Here is a 19,058-nt window from a genome sequence, read left to right as displayed (position 1 = left end):
ACAGATTCTTGAAGAAACATAAATAACCAGGGACTGGATTTTACATTTCCTTTCAAGGGAGAGCTCTACTAGGAGTGCAGTGATACTTAATAAGATATACAAGCACTAATTGCATAATGAGTCTTTACTAACTCATGAGGAAAACCTATCTATCCAACTATTATGCTACTTCCTCTAGCAATTACATACTTTAATAGGCTGCCATAAAAATTTGGATTCAACCAAAACTAAGTACCTAATGAAGGACTCATGAGACACTGTCTAATCTTGCTGCACTTCACCACACGCAGTGCTATTAGTACTAGTAAGAAGTGACTTTGAGAGATTTTGAAAAGTGTAAGCATCTTAATAAAAGGTTTATCACTATAAACAATTCCAAACCAGAAATATTTTTATACATGCTAGGGAACAAGCTGATGCAAGATGATCAGTGGTCTTTAACTCATGTCTCTGGATTTTCTTTTCTTGTTCCTGGCACGGATTACAATGGTGTTACAGAACTGAAAAACACATTTGTGAAAATACCAATAATATGGGAAAGGTCAGAAGTTTTACATAACATTAAGTAGAGTCTCAACCAATTTGTTTACATTTAAGGCATACTGTGAATGTAGTTTAATTTCTGGTTTTATGTATTGTTTATTTATCTAAAAAAAAAGGGAGAGGAAGCTTAGGCATCTCTCTCTGCTATTATGCAATCGAGTCCTACTCAAATTATTTTGCAAGTCTCACAAAAGCAGGCTTTCAGGAAAAGTTACAATACATCTGGAGGTACTGTAAGCACACTCTTTCCAGAAGGGATATGAGACTGTGAGATACCCAGGGTGGGATCTCTCCATTGCTGCCCAGGATGTGTGCGTGCAGGAAGAAGAGGAAAGAAAAGCAGACTTAAAGCCCCAGAAACTCTCGTCCCTGACCAGCAGCAGAAGGGAAAGCAGGGGCTGAAGCACATGGCTCCAGAACAGGCCTTGAGGGTCATTTTCTCCTCTCCAGCCTCATTCCTTAAGTCAGCGAGCAATAGCCTCCTGCAGTTTTGAGCCTCACTCAACTTCCACAAGCAACTTCTCCCCCCTGGCTGAGGAACTGTGGCAAGGATGCGGGATAGCTGTCATGCCCAGACAACAGTAACTTCACACTGGGGATGTTGCAGGGCTACCCGACTTCACTGGTAAGACAGTACATACACTTTATTAGTTGATAGGAACCAGGAAAGGTGCCTCCCACAACTGAGTTTCAAACCCTTTTTTTTGTGTTTATTCCAGCTGGCCAAAAGTAGAGCTCTCTGTATGCTTCTGCTCTGCTTGGTCAGGACACACCTTCTCTCCAGACTGTTGACACAATCGGAGGACCGCAGCTGGGTATAGATGGCAAGCCGGTGCTATTAGAGAAACAAATACTGCAAACTGTATAACTATAAAGCACTAACTGCCTAAGTCCGATTGGAGGACAAAACCCACAAATCATGATAGGGACCAAATACTCCAGGGTCTAAAACACAAGGTACTTGTTTACTGAATAATTATTAAACCAAAAGGAGGTGCTGCTATTATATTACTTATCTAGTCACTGGAAAATAAAGTGAAAAATTAGTCCAAGCTTTTTATTTCCAGAGGATCAGCTTTCAAAAACTAAGGGCGGTAATTAGTGAGATGAAGTGGTCTGACGCACTCATGATCCATGTCAGAAGGTACGGAGGAGTTGCAGGTTTGGAACCAGATCAGTCAGGGACATGGAAGTAGCATAATGTAGAGATTCAGTATAAAATTATTCTAAAATAGAAAAGTCTATTTCAGACTTTTCTGACTTTAAGATAAAGATCTAACTTAACCAGACTATAAATATAAAACAAAATCTATTCCTAAAATGGCTGGCTGACTGTCTTTAACAGAATTGAAGCATACCTTTGAAAGATCTCTGAAGTTGCCTGGAAGGGTCAGATCTAACTCTTCAGATTCATAGTTTGTTAAAACCCATGGAAATACAGGGTATTGGTTCAGATCATTGTATGTTCGTCCTATTAAGAAAGAAAATGTTTTAAGAATTAGGAAATAATGTCTATTTCTCCAGCTGAAACACAATCTAGCAGTTACTTTTGTTGCATCACATGTTCCCAGTTCCCACCACTTGACAGAATCATGTATAAATCTTCCAGACAAAAGTATTCCTTTAGATGTGCTTATCTTGAATCTTGAAGTCAACGCAGAAATCAGCATAATATAAAGAGCACAGTATCTTTCAAGATCAACTAAAAAGCACCATATGCCAATAAACACTTTCTTTTTTATTTCCATGAAGCTATTCTCATAGAACGAATGTTGAAGTTTAAAACCACTAGACAGTTATTTTCCTAGCAACTGTATGCAGTATCTTTAGCTGGCAAAGATTAAATGAAACTCCAAACAGCAAAGGGCTAAATTTGAGGTTTGTAAAACTAAGTCTAAACTAGATAGACCATATTAATCCATTATTCCCCATGGCTCCTTATCACTGAAGAAGTGGTGAGATTTTACTGCAACAGTGGAATCAAAGTGGAGGAAGTCCTGTTTGTTTTAATACTATTTTGTAAACACTTTGAAAATTAAAAAACATTTTCTCCCCCCAAAAAGACAGAGCTGACTGCCCCAGGCCACTCTCTCCAAACACAATGAAAGAAACATTGCGACCATCCCAACAGCTAAAATGTGCAAAACCCATCTTTAGATACAGTTTCAAAAGAACAATCTGCAACCGAAGTGAAATGAAAATTATGAATTCATGACCAGGAAAAGTGTCTTTGGGGAAGACTGTTAATTTCTATGTCAGCTGGTATTTAGTAGTATCTAACATTTCAGTGATAGAACAAATGAAGTTGCTCAGTAAAGAACCATCCACCATACTGATTTACTGAGAACCACACAACATGCAACATGACTCTTAAAAACCAGAATCAGGTCATAAATATATGTGTGTGTGTATTTATATAATATAATTAGCAGACTGAAATAACCCAGGTTAACAATTCCCAGTCCTGCGGCAGATTTACAGCCCTGTCTTACTAACGGCTTCCTTCCAGATTCTGGACAGATTCCTGGGGTACAAAACCCAGCACAGGAAAACACAGGCTTCCTTGTTCTAAGCAGCATCTTCAATTCTCCACAAAAATCAGCTCTGCTTTAATAAAATGTGAAACTTTCACTACTCTGCAAACACCTTATTTTTTTCAATAGAAATTGATGAACAAGAAGCATGTTTTGATTTTGTACATAGTTTCACTGAAAACAGGAAAGGTGCATCTTTTTAACGACTGTGTGTCCTCATTTTTACATTTTGAACACATAGATGTTCGCAAGAATGTCAAAAAATAATTGAGGTGCAAATACAACTTTGTTAAAAAAGCAATACCAGTACTGTGTGCCACATGTAAGTAAAGATGAATAGAAACAAAACCACTTCTTCTTTAATATCAACAATGAATGAATGCAAAACTGCTCTTGGACAGAAAGAGAATGCATCAAGCAATTAAATCAAGGAATAAACCAGAATTTATCCATGTGAAGGAGGAAAAGGAAAGGTACGCTCTGTCAGATTATTAATTGTTTTATGTTTTTTTGAAGGGGCTCTATATGTCTTGAAGTAGGATTATTTTCCTCTTTGGCAAGGGATTAATTACATACAATTTGTAAAGTTTCTTGAGATTGTCAAATTTAAGGTTCTATGAAAAATGGCCTTTATAAAACTATACTTTTATACAATAAATGTTTTTCTCACCATCAGAATCCTCGATTAAGTTAACAGAAGAGCGTGCAAAAGCTTCCATGAAAGACAGATATTTGTGTTTATGGAGACAGCAGACTAAAAGAAATTTGAGATTCATGAAGAGAATGACTGAGATGACTGTAGTCTACTACAAAACATAAGCAAAAATGATGATTCTTGAGAATCAAAAGTTTTATGGAAAATAGTTCACAGTAATAAAGACCTTCAATTGAAAATATTTTATAGAAACATTTGAAAAGGTGAGATTATCCTGTTGCAAAATTTTGAAAATTCCTTTTTATTTCAAAATTGACATTTTCCATATTAAGATTTTATTTAATTTTGATATTAATTTCACTCATTTAATTTCAATTTCAATATTCAGTCAAGAAAACTGAGTTTTTGATCATATTCCACATAGGAAAATCATCAATATGTGAATAGCGCAAGAAAAAAGCAATCCTAAAACTAACTCCTGTACACAAGTTCTCCTTTACTGTGTGGTTTTGATAAGTTACTTGTAGTATGGACACATAAACAAATTATCATGTGGAATTAACTCCATTTCAGAATATTGCAGTAACTCTTGCATGCATACTTTTACCCCACAATAAGAAATAATTTGAAGCATCTTATCTCTCATCTTAGGTAGGATAAGTTTTAAACAATAGAGCCTTCGTGATTGTGTATTTGATAAATATGACCATAGTCTTGTGTAAAAATAAACAAAATATTTACTTCTCTCCTACTTCAATATTTATAAAACACATTTTATTTATGAAGATATGGACTACTAAGAATAGCTATTAATTTGTTTAGTAAAAAAGTGATTTATTTTTCTCAATTCAACAATATTATTTTTAATATCAACAAATAAAAAAGACTTGAGAAGATGAACCATAATTTAAAATGTGAAAGGAGACCAAACCTATGTGATGAGGTAAGACCACACATCTGTGCTTATCTGAGTGGAGGACAGTGATCTAGGCCTACAATGGGATTACAAATCCCTAATTCTAAACATGCATAAATAACAGTGGTTTAACTTTATTAGGAATGCTTTCTTGATCAGTTATGGATTCACAATGATTATTTTCAGAGTAAAGTCAGCAGATGAATATAATTAGCCATCTCATCGTCTGGTGCTTCCAGAAAGAATTATTTGGTTCTTCCTTTAGATAAATAAATATAGAACATAAACCTGTACTGCTGCTGGAAGTCCCTATACCTTTTCAGCAGCTTCAGATTTTCCTCCAAGTAGGCTTACAGAGATTAATATTAAAGGCTGAATATTAAATATCGCAAGCCTGTGACACTAATCTACTTGAACAATAAAACTGAGGCATAGTAAATGAGATCTCAGAAATACTGGATATGTTTCTTCATTAAAAAAAACTTTTTAATTAAACCATCCAATTTAATGTTTTTATATGGCACTTTAGTTTTGAAGGTAAAGTGAGCTAGAGACAGCTGACAAAGAAATTATAACTGCAATTCCTTGGTGAAAATGTTAATGACAGCAAAATATTGTTTAATTAGATGATTGCAGCATCTGGATTAACACTCTTTAAGAGCGATGTTCCTGTGCTTGTCTGCTTCTTCACACTTTACAGACATTTTGTCATCTCTAGGTCATTAGGAAAGAATTTTTAATGATTTTTCTAGAAGCAAGTAGTTCGAGTTACATCTAATTAGATGACAATAATAAGCCCAACACATGCAGTAGCTAAATATATACATAATTAACCAGTGAGGGCTTGTACATCACAGAGTAAAAAAGTGGAAAATGATAAACAGGCGAAAAAAAAGAGGGAGGGGGAAGAAATTCTTCTGAATTTATTACCTGACTGAAGATGTCATTTTTTTACACAAACCTTTAAAAATAATCCCTTTCCACTGCAAGAAATAACTTACAAAATTATGGATATAATTATTCTCCACTTCTGTTAAAAGTTGTGGCAGGTAGGACTTAAAATAATTAAAATTCCAATAAATACAAATGCAAACACATTTAATATGCTGCAATTTGAAAAGAAAAAAACCCAGCAGAAACCAGTTAAATATTGAGAAATAAATTTAAAAACTAGACTTCTAACTAAAACTTTGGGCACTGCAACCATATTACAAAACAATTTTTTGTTCCCACTCCTCTCGATTCCTTCTGCTGTGGTGGGATTACTTTTAAGTACTTTTTTCAATAGTCTCGTAGCTGAGAACAGTAAAAATTACTTGTTCCCTGTATGACCCAGAGGGTTGACATACATGCTGATCACATGCAATATGGCCTTCTTCTGTGTGCCTGAAGAAAGGATAATTAGTATAATCATAGCTGCTTCCAAGCCTTCAACGCTAAAGGATCCCTGAGAAGGCAATAGGTAAGAGGAGGGGGAAGGTGGCCAGGAAGGCTTATGTCTACACAACCAGGACAAAAACCAGGGGCACAGAGAGTATAACACGGAGACTGATTGATAAGTAGCAGAGTGCAGTGTTTACCTTTGGGAAAAAAATCCAGAGCTGTAAACATGATGAAATATGCTCGAGTCAGAAAAGAGGGCAAGAAAGAGGTGAAGACCTTGGAAACAGAATAGGGAAGAAAGAAAATAGCTGGCTAGACGGCCAGAGAAACAGGTTGAAACAAGGCTTCAGTGAGTTTTGAAAATGGAGAGCAATTTTGAATTGAAATTGCAATGAGACATCAGGCCAGTGCAAGTGATGGTAATTAGATATCCTTGGATGGGAAATTATCTAGAAAGAGAGAACTATGATAGCTGAAGTAGACAGTTATTAAGTCAGATCACAACAGAAAGAGTTAAACTAAAAATGGAGCCAGGCAATTTTTCAGAGTTGGTAACAGGGTGATGTAAAGATTTTTTAAAAAGAGTCATAGAAAGATGGATTTTTTCCAAGGGGACACTTTAGTATTTCAAACATTGATTAAGAACTTACAGAATAGCCAGGGGCCATGCTTGTCAGGACAGACAAATTGGCAAACCAGGGAGAGATTTAAGGAGAGATTCCTATATTTATTTCAGTGGTTCTGTTCTACAGAGACCAACCAGTCTGTGTAATTAACAATATTAACAGTCAGGCAAAGGGCTTCTTCAGGGAAAGGACCCAGTTGCACGTCACCAATGAAAGAAATGACTTAGTGTCAGAAGCCTCACTTCTAGACTTCTGTCTTATAAGGCTGCTGTTTCTTGAGTAATTTCAGAAAAGGATCACAAGGAAACATGAGTGATTTTTTACTGTTTTGTAAAGGGCTAGTTGCTAATTAAGCACCACTGTAAGAAGAAAGGAAGCTACAAAGAAATGGCAAAAAGTGTAGTAAACCACTTTTCAGTGGAAAAGAATTAAAAACAATGAAGGGACCTATGTATCACTTAACAGCAGATAATCCACATTTCTTAAGTGACAAACCTCCACAATTCTTAAGTGACTACGTTATGGCTCAGATATGCTGAATAAGCCAGTAAGAGCTAAATGGCAACATGAATAAAAAAAATTTGATGCATATATTTCTCAATGGCTAAAACCAATTATATTTTTAGAAAAGAAGACACTGCTTAAACAAACAGTTATAGTCTAAAACTAGGCCATTGCTGCCTACACAAACAATTACTGGCAAAGAAGTTGTATCTTTTAAGGAGATATTTCTTATGCAGTCTCATTACAAAAGAGTATAATTAATAATGTATTTGGAAATTGGATTTCCAAAGAAAAAAGAACATACATGTCTTGTTTTTACTTGGCAAAAGAGGTCATGAATATATTCAGTACTCTATCTTTGTATACAAAACAGAAAATCTTGCATTTTCTTCTGACTGCCAAGGGTCCTGTCTGTAGTACAGATAAGAATTTGCTTCTGTTTAACACAGACGTACTTGGACAGATCTCAGTTCAGTGTTATCAAAACAAGGGCAACATGTAGTAGAGGTTCTTTGCTTCCAGTACTATATTTCTGGCAGAGATAATTTTTTTTAGTGTTTCATCAGAAACCACCTATTTGTTGTAAACGAAACGTTTTGGAGAAGCACCTTTCAACAGAAGATTTACAGAAACACAGGCACAGCTGTAAAAGCAGCGGTGTCATTCAGGCTGCCTCATAGCTCTCGACCCCAGAGTTTCCCAGATCTCAGGCCCTGGTGGTACCGTGTCATGCAATTTTGGAGCTTGGGGATGTGATAACTTCTAGGATTTCTAACATATATTTATGTTTTAAAGCTTTGTACGCTGCCACTGGACTTGGAGCTCATGTGCATTCCACTGTGGGTCAGTTTGTGGCTTGCCAGGAACTTTATGATGAGATTCTTCGCAATACCCCCAAGTTCTCCATGAGTTTTTGGAAGTCAGCTTCCTAGCTGAAGTGCAGACTTCATTAGGACTACAAAACCAGATTGATCTTTCAAAAAATAACTACGGGGGATTTTTATTCTCTCAAAAAATTGTAAATGTTAGGGTTTGTTCCAAATTGGAACAAAAAGTTTATTGCCTGTTGGGTCTCAGTCTTTTTTAATTCTCTTATGTCATCTTCAGAAAAGGTTTTGTGTGTGTGTGTTCTTCTCATGAAGACCAGCTATCGAGGGTAAATTTTATTCTAATTTTCAAAAAAAATCATAAGTTTTTATGAAAGTGCATCAGTGAGTGCTGATGTTTTAATGATATAAGCAACTGTAATCTATTTGTCTATGTTCATAGAAACTATGAATCTTACAAATTTTCAAAAAAAATAAGAAGCAGAAATAGAAAGTACACAATACAGCAATGCAATCGTGCTTTCTTACAAGACCTTTGCATTGCAGGATATTCTAACATGCAATAGTCATAGTTGATGTCAGCAGGACCCTTTATGTCACTAATCCTGCTGGAACACTGTCAGATGTGACAGCACTCTTGCTCATTGGGAAAACACCCATGAATATCAGCTGGTTTTGGGTTTTAGTTTTTGTACAGTGATCGTTTCTTCCCAACCTATCATGATGACTTCCTGAAAAATTAAAACAGAACAGAAAATATATAGACTGATAAGGATCCATTAGCAAAAGCCATGCAATGCAGATGGATTTGAAATAAAAATCAGAGTCAGAGATATTCTTTGTGACAATGAAAAGGTCTTCAAATGTTACTCAGCACCTTGATCATACCTTAGCAGAAAAATATGCATGGGTATTCATTTTTATTTAACCAATACTGGATACTTCCAAAACTTTTAAAAATCAGCATATTTACTCTCCTTCAGAAAATACGTATTTTTTGATCCATATGACCTCAAAGCATCATTAAAAAGAATGACTTTACAAATTGAGTCAGTCAATACAAGATAGAGACAAAGAGTTAGGCTGAATTTCTTCTAGAGACTCAAATTTACCTCCTTCTCTTCGAGGGAATATGTTCTTTACCTAGATTAGAAATTTAATTTGATCATGCACTGCTGAAAGACTTCATAAGACGGTAGTAAATGCTGTGAAAATGAGCAGGTGAGTTTATACAATTAACAACAATGAGATTACATGAACAAATGAGATCTACCAGTAAGAGGCTGATACCAAAAAATCTGCCAGAAATTCAGGGCTTTGAGTCAGAGAGAGAGACACACTACTAAGATACTGACCAAGCTGCTGTATGCTTTTCCAAATACGGTACAAGCTCACGGACACACAAAAAAAATAGTAATCCTCCAAACCTTGGGTATAGCAGGTGGTACCTGGAATGCAAATGTCAGGCCATCCTGTTGTAAGGCAGGCGAATGACACTAGACAACATTAAGAGAAACTTGCCTCATGTGACTACCCAGGTGTTTGGCTATAAAACCTACCTACCAGTGCTAGTATCAAACAACAGGTCAAAAAACATTTTTCTTGAGACCTCTGAGATACTCTGAAAGGAATCTTTTCAGGCGGAAGCTTGTTTACCGATGGATACTTTAGTGTGTCACTGCATTTCTTAACTGACTTCAGACATAATGATGTCTTTCAGGTTTGGATGCTTTGGTGGTGTACCTAAAAATAAATGACCTTGGAGTTTTAAACTGATTAAAAATGCAAAGTAATTTATCAAAAATTGGCTCAGCTCTTGTCGACCCTTATTTTAAGAGTTTGGACATGCTGCTTACTGAAGAAAGGAATACATAAAAAGGAAATTACAAGTGAAGGACAGTTCTGCCAATAACATATTGGACAAGGACTGGGGGGGACCTAGGCTACCTTCCCAGCTCTGCAAGTTCGGGTGAGGTGGTCACGGAGCCCGTGAGGCTCTGCCTGCCTTTCCTCATCACCAGAAGGGCAGCGGATGTGCGAGCGACGCGGAGCGGCTGGAGGCGGGCCAGTGTCCAGAAGCAGGATAGCGGCATTCCCGTGGCGCTGCGCCAGGGGTAATAAACGCTCAGCGGGGCTCCTTCCTTCAGCAGGGATCTGCGGGACTGTGGCTAATAGTGCTGGGGAACCAAGCTGGTGAGCCGGCGTTGGATTGCACCACATGGGCTTTCCAGCCCAGGTCTCCGGTAGCTTCAGGGCCTCTGCTTTGTGCTCCACTGCACAAGGTAAACATGCCCTCAGATTTCCAACTGTTCAGCGGCAGCGCTTCTGTATCACACGGGGGTGATTTGATGACACATTTATTAACGTCCCTAAGACTGGATGCACAGAAAATGACTACCATATAAGCACAGAGGCAAAAGCCTAAAGGTTCAAAGCAAGTGAGTTTGACAGCTCCTGAATTCTGCCACTGCCCTACTGGGAAGAACACAGTGACTGTCCTCAGACTGGTCAATGTAACGGCTGCTATCTTTGGGTTTCACACTGACATTCGTCTTACGTCTGGCCTGAGGATAACCTCCAGCATAAAAGTCAGGACCAAGTAAAGATGAGACTTGTAACGCTGGAGTGCAAAGTGATGCCTAGTGGAATTTAATTTGGGTTTCAAATTAAAGCTCACTGGAGTGAAATGTCTGAGGAAGGCTCTCCGCAGGCAGGTTCATAAGCAGCGTGTGTGCTACCGACAGGAATCGTAATAGCAGACAACCTCCTGGAAATCTTTGTATATGGTGTAGAAAACTGCTGCTTTTTACATTTAAAATTACCACAGGAGTTAACACACAGAAAAGGGAAAGGTGAAAGGAATAATGTCATCATGAATGTTTAATTAATGACAATTGCCAGAAAAGCTCCTCTTTTGCCAATAACAAATGGATGTCTATGGCAGTTATTTCTCATTTTAAATACCTAATCTGATATTATATTTCAGCTCAGAGAACTAAACGAGAAAAGATGCTGTAATCTAATAATACCACAATCCAGGTGACATCTGTACTAGGCAGAATACTGTTGTTATTCTGCTGTCTAGTTGCTGTTGCTGAGAATGATGAAGTAGCGAAATTACATTTTCCCATTATTATTTCCAGACACTCTCTGGCAATGGTTTGTTGACTCTAATAAAGCTTCAGACAAAGCTGTCAGCAGAGGAAATGGCAGAAGGGGAGCAAGGAACAGCCTCCACAACAATACATGAATCTAAAGTCTCAGTGATAGCTTGTGCATTTACTGAAAAAATTTAATGTGTGTGTTTCAGAATCAATCGTAAAGCTGCTGCTGAATTCTAGAGGGATAAATGTATTCTATCAAGTCATGGTGCTTAAGACTTTGACAAACATAAACATATTCTGAAGGATTAAAGAGTCAGAAGCCTTACCTGCTATAGTGTTGAGGAACATCAAGTATTCAAAGTTAGATATCTCCCGCCTCTGCCAGCGCTGAGTCATGTTGGAGGATTTATAAAGCTGTCGGGGAGTGGCCAGAGAGATTCTCCTAGGAAATACATTTAAAGAATTATTTTTTTTAAGAGCCTCATTAAATGTTAAGATGTGGGGCAACGTTATTAGTGTGATTAATTTCAGATTCCCTCAGAGGCTTTTTTATTTCATTTAATGAAGTCAAGAATATACTATTACCCTTATTTGAGAAATTACTAAAATTAATATCTGTATTTTATTTTTTACAGTACTACAGCACTGTAATAATTCAGAAAAAATATATTTTAGGGTTAATTTTATTCTGAATCTGGTTAAAAGACTGGAAGTAGAAACTGCAGACCTCTTGGTGCCTGGCTTGCCCAGCAGGAATAAAAGAGGAATACCATTTCCCTGTTTCAAAAGGATACATTGAGATAAGTTTATTAAGGTGAGTGAGTGATAGATTAAAGTGCCATGTATTTCCAGCGCATGAGTTGAAGATATTTATTCCACAATTTGTGTACCTCCTCTATGGTGAGCTACCCATGATCCCTTCCTACATCCCAGTAAGCTTTCACGTTTCTATTTATAGCCTGGTTTCTGAAAGAAACAAGGTTTATTCAGTTATCTGCTCACATGTCCAGCTGCCTGTCTCTCCATAATAAATTCTGAATCGCATTTCATTCAAATTTGGAAGAGGAGTAGAAGCTTCTAAGATACTCAATTTCCACACATTTTCTAAAACTTACATGACTGGATAAGGGAGAAGGAACCAAACTACTGTGCCAAGGAAGAGAAAAGCAGAAAACTTCAGCTTTTCTATATTCAACTTGACAACATCACAGTAACCAAATACTATTCACCAAGTTCTAAATTACCCACTGCATATAATGACCCTGGTTGGTAAAATACAGGGGACTAGATTCAGTCTAGACTAATGCATTAAAGAAAAAATTCTGCAACAAGCAGAAATAGCCTCACTGCTCACAGCACATTTCTAGAGAAAATAGTCCTTGCTGAAAAAAAAGACAAGGGAAAAGTTTTAGAAAGAGAAAAAAATCATCTCCTCAGATACTTTTTTTTTTTTTTTCAGAAACTTAAATCTTATAAATGGATCAGAACAGGGAAAACGTTTACACCTGTTTAAAAAAAAAAAAAAAAAAAAAAAGAGGATCCCTGATGTGTAGCCTATTCATGAATTTAAAGAATGTATCAAGTACTCATATAGCTTGTCAAGAGTAAATAGGGATACCCAGTGCTTCAGCTTTCAGTTGCACACTAAACACACTAAGTGTACTATTTATAGACTCTGAATGTTGAGTATTTTCTTAAAGTCATATACAAGGTATCAAACTGGGCAGTGATTACAAAAATGTGGACCATCAATTTCTAAAGATACATGTACATACTCCTACACACGCACTAAACCCTATTTCTGGAGAAAGTATGAGTATTGGTATGCGATCGGAGTGTACAGTTATTGCTATTAAATGTCTAAATTGTCAATGTGTAGGCTGTCAATGTCTGCCATACTTAGCTTTACAAACTGAGCATACAAAATGACCATGCAAGTGTAGGTACACTTTTTTCCTTTTCTTTTTTTTTTTTTTGAAATCTCTTTATTTACCCATAATGCTTCTAGGTCTTGCCAGCTTGGCTAGCCTTATTTTACAGTAGACTCTATAATGCCAATGGTAAATACACATTGCTAGTACACAGGACACATTACAAAAATTTTTTGAGTTGTTTCTATCACACTTCTTCCGAACAATTTACCTAAAGAATTATCTGAATGTAATCATACTTTATATTGCATTTTATAGGATCTCTATTACTTTTACAGTGGAGCTCTCAAAGATGTATTGTTCCCAGGAAACTATGACTAATGCTACACACAAATTAATAAAAACAGAAAATAAAAATACTAAAGAGATCATTAAATTTACAAAGTATTTCTATCACAGACTTTCTGTTGACAAAACATTTATGCATCAGTACAGTTTAGTAGCTGCTTTCAGACTTTACCCACAATCTCCCAGGGAGTCTCAAAAATCTATAAACTGTCAAGTGCTGGACTTTGCATTTGAATGCCTGATTTGAGTGAAAGCTACAGAAAATCCAAATATACTAAAAAAGCTCCTTATTTACTCTATATCTAATGTGTTTGAAAGATTCACCGTTATTTCAGCAGAGACTGGAAAAAATTATGCACAATAAATTGGTTCCACACCTGCTTGTTTCAGTTAACACAGGAAGACCCACTGTTTTGTGTTTTGCTAAATTCACCCAACTTTGATCAAACCACTTCTCTCCTTCGATATGCCATCACCAATATGAAGATGCACAAATGAATGTGCTCCCTTTGCTTCTAGAGAACCGTGAAATACCTACTTAAAATGGAAACTGCAGAAGACTCTCTGATGTACAACAGGATGATCCAATTTTTCAAGTTTTATATGCTTCAAGTATGTTTAGAAAACACTTTATGGCATTTTGTTAAGGGAAGGGATGTTACATACCCCATATGTGGAGCATGAACCACCCCCTTTCACAATCACTTTTAATTTAGTTAACTACAATCCAATCTCATACAAAAAATCTTTAAGTTATCTTGTCAAAAACAAAGCACCTGTGTAATGTTTTGTGTTGTGTTGCTCCTGTTCAGAAAAAAAGAAAAAAACAAAGACTTGGGAAAGTCACTGGCTTCTGACAAGAGATTCATCAATATTCACTTTCAATCAAAGCTCTAAAAGGGGATTTATGCTTTGATAACATCACATCTTAGTTTTCTTACCCTTCTCCCTCCCCAAAATCCAACCTCTGCAACCAGCTATACTGATATCTGGAAATCCATCACCAAGCTACTGATGTGGAATTAGTAGCAGAGCTGAGCTGATGTTGAATATAGTTACCATACCATCCAAAATACATTTTCTTTCATCAAAAACTTGATAATTTGTATTTCTTAGCTTTAATAACTGGAGATTTTGTTTTATCTAATGCATTAATAGCCCACAGAATTTCAGTGGAAGGTGCTAACAGAGGTTTAGTGGTGAAGTATGATACTGTATCTTACCAATTCCTTTGATGTCTCCACGCTTACAAAACCATCAGGCAGCTCAGAGTTGGTTTGTAAGCTGTGATGTTACCCTCAATAAAAGTGCATCAGTAAATTACACTTGAGGTGTTAGAACCCTAAAAAGTGATCTGGTAAGGGCCTTGTAAAAATGCAAGTATTACTCTACCTATGTAGAATCATATGGACCTGTAGAAATAAGTTAAACAAAAGGCGCGGTACTGTCTTCCCAGTTGTGTCATATGGCAAGGTCATAAGGAAACTACAATCAATGCAACATGTTTCAGAACGGTGAAAAAGCATTTATCAGACAGATGAATTTGATTACAAAATCAGACTGAACTCTTCAACATGTGACTAATTTTAAGGACGTAATTACTTCTTTGTAACATTAAGCACAGGCTTGGATGCTTTGTTGAATCAAAGAACTAGACAGGCTGTGGGGAAAGGTAACAAAGAGGCAAACTGGAGACTTGTTCAGAACAGCAGGTCTGTAACAGTCCTGGGAAGAGATACCAGTTTGCCTGCTTCTAATGCTTTGTGCCATTAGAAGATCATAAATATTGCTTTTTCCTTCTATTTCCTTCCATCTTTGTTAACCGCAGGATTTCTCCATGAAAACAGAAATGCACTTAAAGTCCATGTACTGCATTAAAAGTAAATTACTCCTTCAGAATGATTCCATCGTGAATATGATTCTTTATGACAATGTAATTAACCTTAGTTTAAATGTTTAACAGAGTAGTATCAGAGAGGAATATTACTTACAAAAAATAAAACTAAAGAAATTAACCCAAACAACCAGAAAGATCTGCTTTTGTTAAAATATTTTGAAGTACAGCTTAATCTGGAAAATGGGTCATAAAAAAAGTATAACATTTTACTCAGTGTAGTAGTTCCTTTTGGTTACTTGGCATAATTTCTCCTTATGTTAGTTATACAAATAAGCATAATTTTTAAAATTAGCATTCCAGAGCATTTTCATAGGAAAGAAAACTATATTCTAACATTAAAAAAATATTAACTACAAAGCAGCTGTAAAGCTAGATTTTCCCTCAGTTACTCCACAGCAATTCTACTGAAGACAGTTAGGGTATGTAGACAGAAAAAAAAGGAAAAACCATGATTACAGGGTCTTTATTGTGCATAAATCAAACCATGATTATGCAAAAACAAGAAAGAAAAACAACTTCACTACCATATTCCAGATTTATTCTGAAGGCTAGCAAGCCCATTTTTGATTCAAATTGAACTTTAATCAAAAAGGTATGGAAATAACTGCATATAATATTGAAGCTGAAACTTTTCCAAATAATTATGTATCAACAAACTTTTTCAGACAATTATTCGCTGAATAATGCACAAAGGATATGAATTTCAAAAGTAAAAAATGTCACTGTAGATATAATATTCTGATTGAAAAATTTGCATTTTGTTTGTTCTAGAACATGTGGCCATTTTTTTTCAGAAAAGAATACTATTACTTTCGATTTAGAGACAGCAATTCCTTTAATTTGAGTATTTGGAAGAGCAATGCAAATATTAACAAGATGCACCTTCCAAAGAGATGCCCCAACTTCCCCTTGATCTCCGTGAAAACTTGAGAAATTTGGCATTTTGCCTGAGAACTTCAGCACATTCAGGAGATCAAGCCTTAGGCATCAAGAGACTCTTGAGCTCATGACAGGGAATGATGTTCAGCTGGGAACGAAATAGTTCTCCAATCCTACAAATGCTTTGACACTTCAGAGTATTTCCACATTCTGCACTGGGATAAAACAAGGACAATATGAAGTTTGAGTTTGTCGGAAATGATTTAAAGAAAGAGAAGGACACATACCAGACATTACACTGATGATTAAGTCATTGGCTTTTGGCCAAGTCAAACCAAATGGAGATCTGAATCCAAAGCACCGTATTGTATGAATTTCCTGCTGTTTCCTCACTCCGTGATATTTATTTATTCTTCTTTCATTTTGACCAGAAATTAATCCTGAACCTAAACATTTTTCACCAAACTTCTGCTGATACACCCTCAAAAACAATTTTAGGTCTAAACAAAAAAAAAAAAAAATGGACGCAGGAAATATTCCCCCCCAAAAGTACACATGAAGATCATCTTACCCATCACTGAAATATGAATACTTTTATAGTATAGGATTGGACAATTTCCAGCCTTATTTCTGACCATAGGCTGATTTGATATTGATGTTGATGAGGTAATAAGAACTGTACTTGTCCATAGTATGTGAAAATCTCTAAAACTGAGGCTTAGTTGGCCTTTTCCAAAAGATATATATTCTCCTTAATTTTGGAAAGAGAAGAATAATGCACTATACTAATGAATGGAAGAAATTTGGAAACTGCAAAATAGCCACTATACTGATGAGCAATGATGTAAAACACACACACATTCATATAAAAGTCACGCTAGAAGATATATTTTTATATATATATATAAAAATAAATAAATAGATAAAAAGATAAATAAATAAATAATTTTCATTCAGCAGGCACAAAATCTAGTCAAGTTTAGCTCCATGTCCTGCATAACAATCACAGCAAGGATGAACATTTGTATATACATTTATAAAATCTGACTGTAAAGCATACTCTGAAGAGATAAGGTGCAAGTTTTTTCCTGGTCCTTCAATGGAAGGTACTTATTTCCTGTAATTTCAAAAAAAAAGTAATCTGATTTACAATACTTTTACTTCTATCCCATAATAACAGACCATATAGTAAGTAAAGGGTGTTGTTTCTCAAACTAATCTTAAGAAAGAGAAAATCTAGTTTCATGACAACAATAATGTTTTAGTATTGACGTGTTTAAAGATATCTTTTGTATAATATCATAAACACAAAAAATACAAACTATTTTAATTGAATTACCTGGCTTGTGGCAAACCATAGCTGGTTCCTACTCCAACACGTGGTAAACTGTACACAACTTTCTTCACGGTTGCTTGGTCAGGAAAATTAAACATAACGGAAGCTAAATGAAGAAAAGAAAATATGGACTAGTAAACCATCTGCAGAAGTCTGTTTCTCCACCTGCATATATTTTTAAAATGCTCTTTGGTTTTTATTTGGGAAGAGAAGTCGGTTCCACTTTTATACTCCTGGGGATCTGAGTTAGAACAGAAACTCCTGACATACTTCACACCTATGTATCATTAGCTGGTTAACATTTTGGCACGAACTCTCCCATTTTGCAGAAGGCCTGAGTGAAGTATGCTTCAGAGGAACTGCAGCTTACCATTAACCCATATAACCTCCTATCAGGCTGGGAAGCTGTTCAGTAGTTGTCATGGCTTTCAGTCTTCTAACTGGTGCATTAAAACACAGATCAGAAGTTGTTTAATTCCCTCTCCAGTTGAAATAAAAATTTACATCAGAGCTCCTCAGGGCAAAAGACTACTGACACACCTCACCAACCACTCAACTCTGATTCAGAGCAGCACATACAATAAATGGATCTGCTCACATACTGAGCAGATCCATTTATTGATCTGGTCCTTTTTACTTTAACTCAGTTTATAATTAAAAAAGGAAACATCCTTTTAGATATTTCAGTAAAATATTTACAGAAAATGGAGGAGAGGGGTAAGATCATAGAAAACGCAAATTTCCCATCAAACATTTGATGAATTCACCAATTTCAGAGATCTGTTTTTATAAATAAATCTCACTGCTGCACAAAAAGCAGTGAGATTGATTTATGTGATTGTTTTAATATGAAATGCAATGCATACATGCAAGAGTAGGCATTATTGAACACAGACATAAGCACTTTATCAAAGGAAGCAGAGAGTTTAAATTCTAAGATTAGTAAGTAACACACAAAATAACTACTAGCACATTTTTATGGAACAAAATAAACAAAGACATACTTCTGTTTGCCATAAACACTTCCAAAGCTGTGTTCTGGAGAAGGTAACGTCTTGAAAAAACAGCCCGAATCTCACTGAACATCCATTTTCCATGAAGACCTTCCGTATAGGCAAGGACCTTTAAAGAAAGACAAGGTGACAGGTATTGGCAGGAGATTTTCATTAAAATATTGCACAAGAACATAATAAATTTTACCCATCAATGATGAACAGTTAATTGTATCTCTTTAACAGTTAAAAATTGTGAGTTAAAACATGAACTTAAAAATTTTCTAAAAAATTCAATGAAGTATAGCTGTTAGAAGAATATCAGTAAATACTGTAACCTGATACTCCTAAGATCTATTTCTCATGAGTCACATCAACTTATTTTCCTCAAAAACCACCAAACTCTACAAGCAAGTACAGGGTAATGGACACAGTTGCAATTATGCTTAGCTGTATTTTCTTCCAAAAGTGTGCATGACACAGTTGTCAGTTATGTATCAGATAACATTTACTTCTGAGGCTATCCTGTGCAAAGAACAACCTAAATAATATTATTTGCTATTCACATCCATTTCAGGGTCATAAAATAGAACTCTCTCCATTCCATTAATAAATACAGAAATTAGCTAGGACAGTAGATAGG

At 35.9% G+C, this 19,058-nt stretch overlaps 1 protein-coding gene across 9 annotated transcripts in view; it reads right to left on the bottom strand.

Annotated features, from left to right (window-relative positions):
• Positions 1-19,058, bottom strand: part of NBEA (neurobeachin) — a 518,250-nt gene that overhangs the window by 87,467 nt on the left and 411,725 nt on the right. For all 9 annotated transcript variants that reach the window (XM_042793382.1, XM_042793373.1, XM_042793375.1 and 6 more), the window contains 4 exons: positions 18,428-18,545; positions 17,427-17,529; positions 11,419-11,534; positions 1,902-2,014 (listed from right to left, as the gene is read on the bottom strand). In XM_042793382.1, coding sequence (XP_042649316.1) covers positions 1,902-2,014; positions 11,419-11,534; positions 17,427-17,529; positions 18,428-18,545 — 450 coding nt within the window. The remainder of the gene's footprint in view (positions 1-1,901; positions 2,015-11,418; positions 11,535-17,426; positions 17,530-18,427; positions 18,546-19,058) is intronic.

Source organism: Tyto alba, unplaced genomic scaffold (genome assembly GCF_018691265.1).
Source record: "Tyto alba isolate M040663 unplaced genomic scaffold, T.alba_DEE_v4.0 Super-Scaffold_2, whole genome shotgun sequence".
Classification (NCBI taxonomy): Eukaryota; Metazoa; Chordata; class Aves; order Strigiformes; family Tytonidae; genus Tyto; species Tyto alba.
Note: the sequence above shows the minus strand (reverse complement) of the source record. Positions and strands in the feature narration are given on the sequence as shown.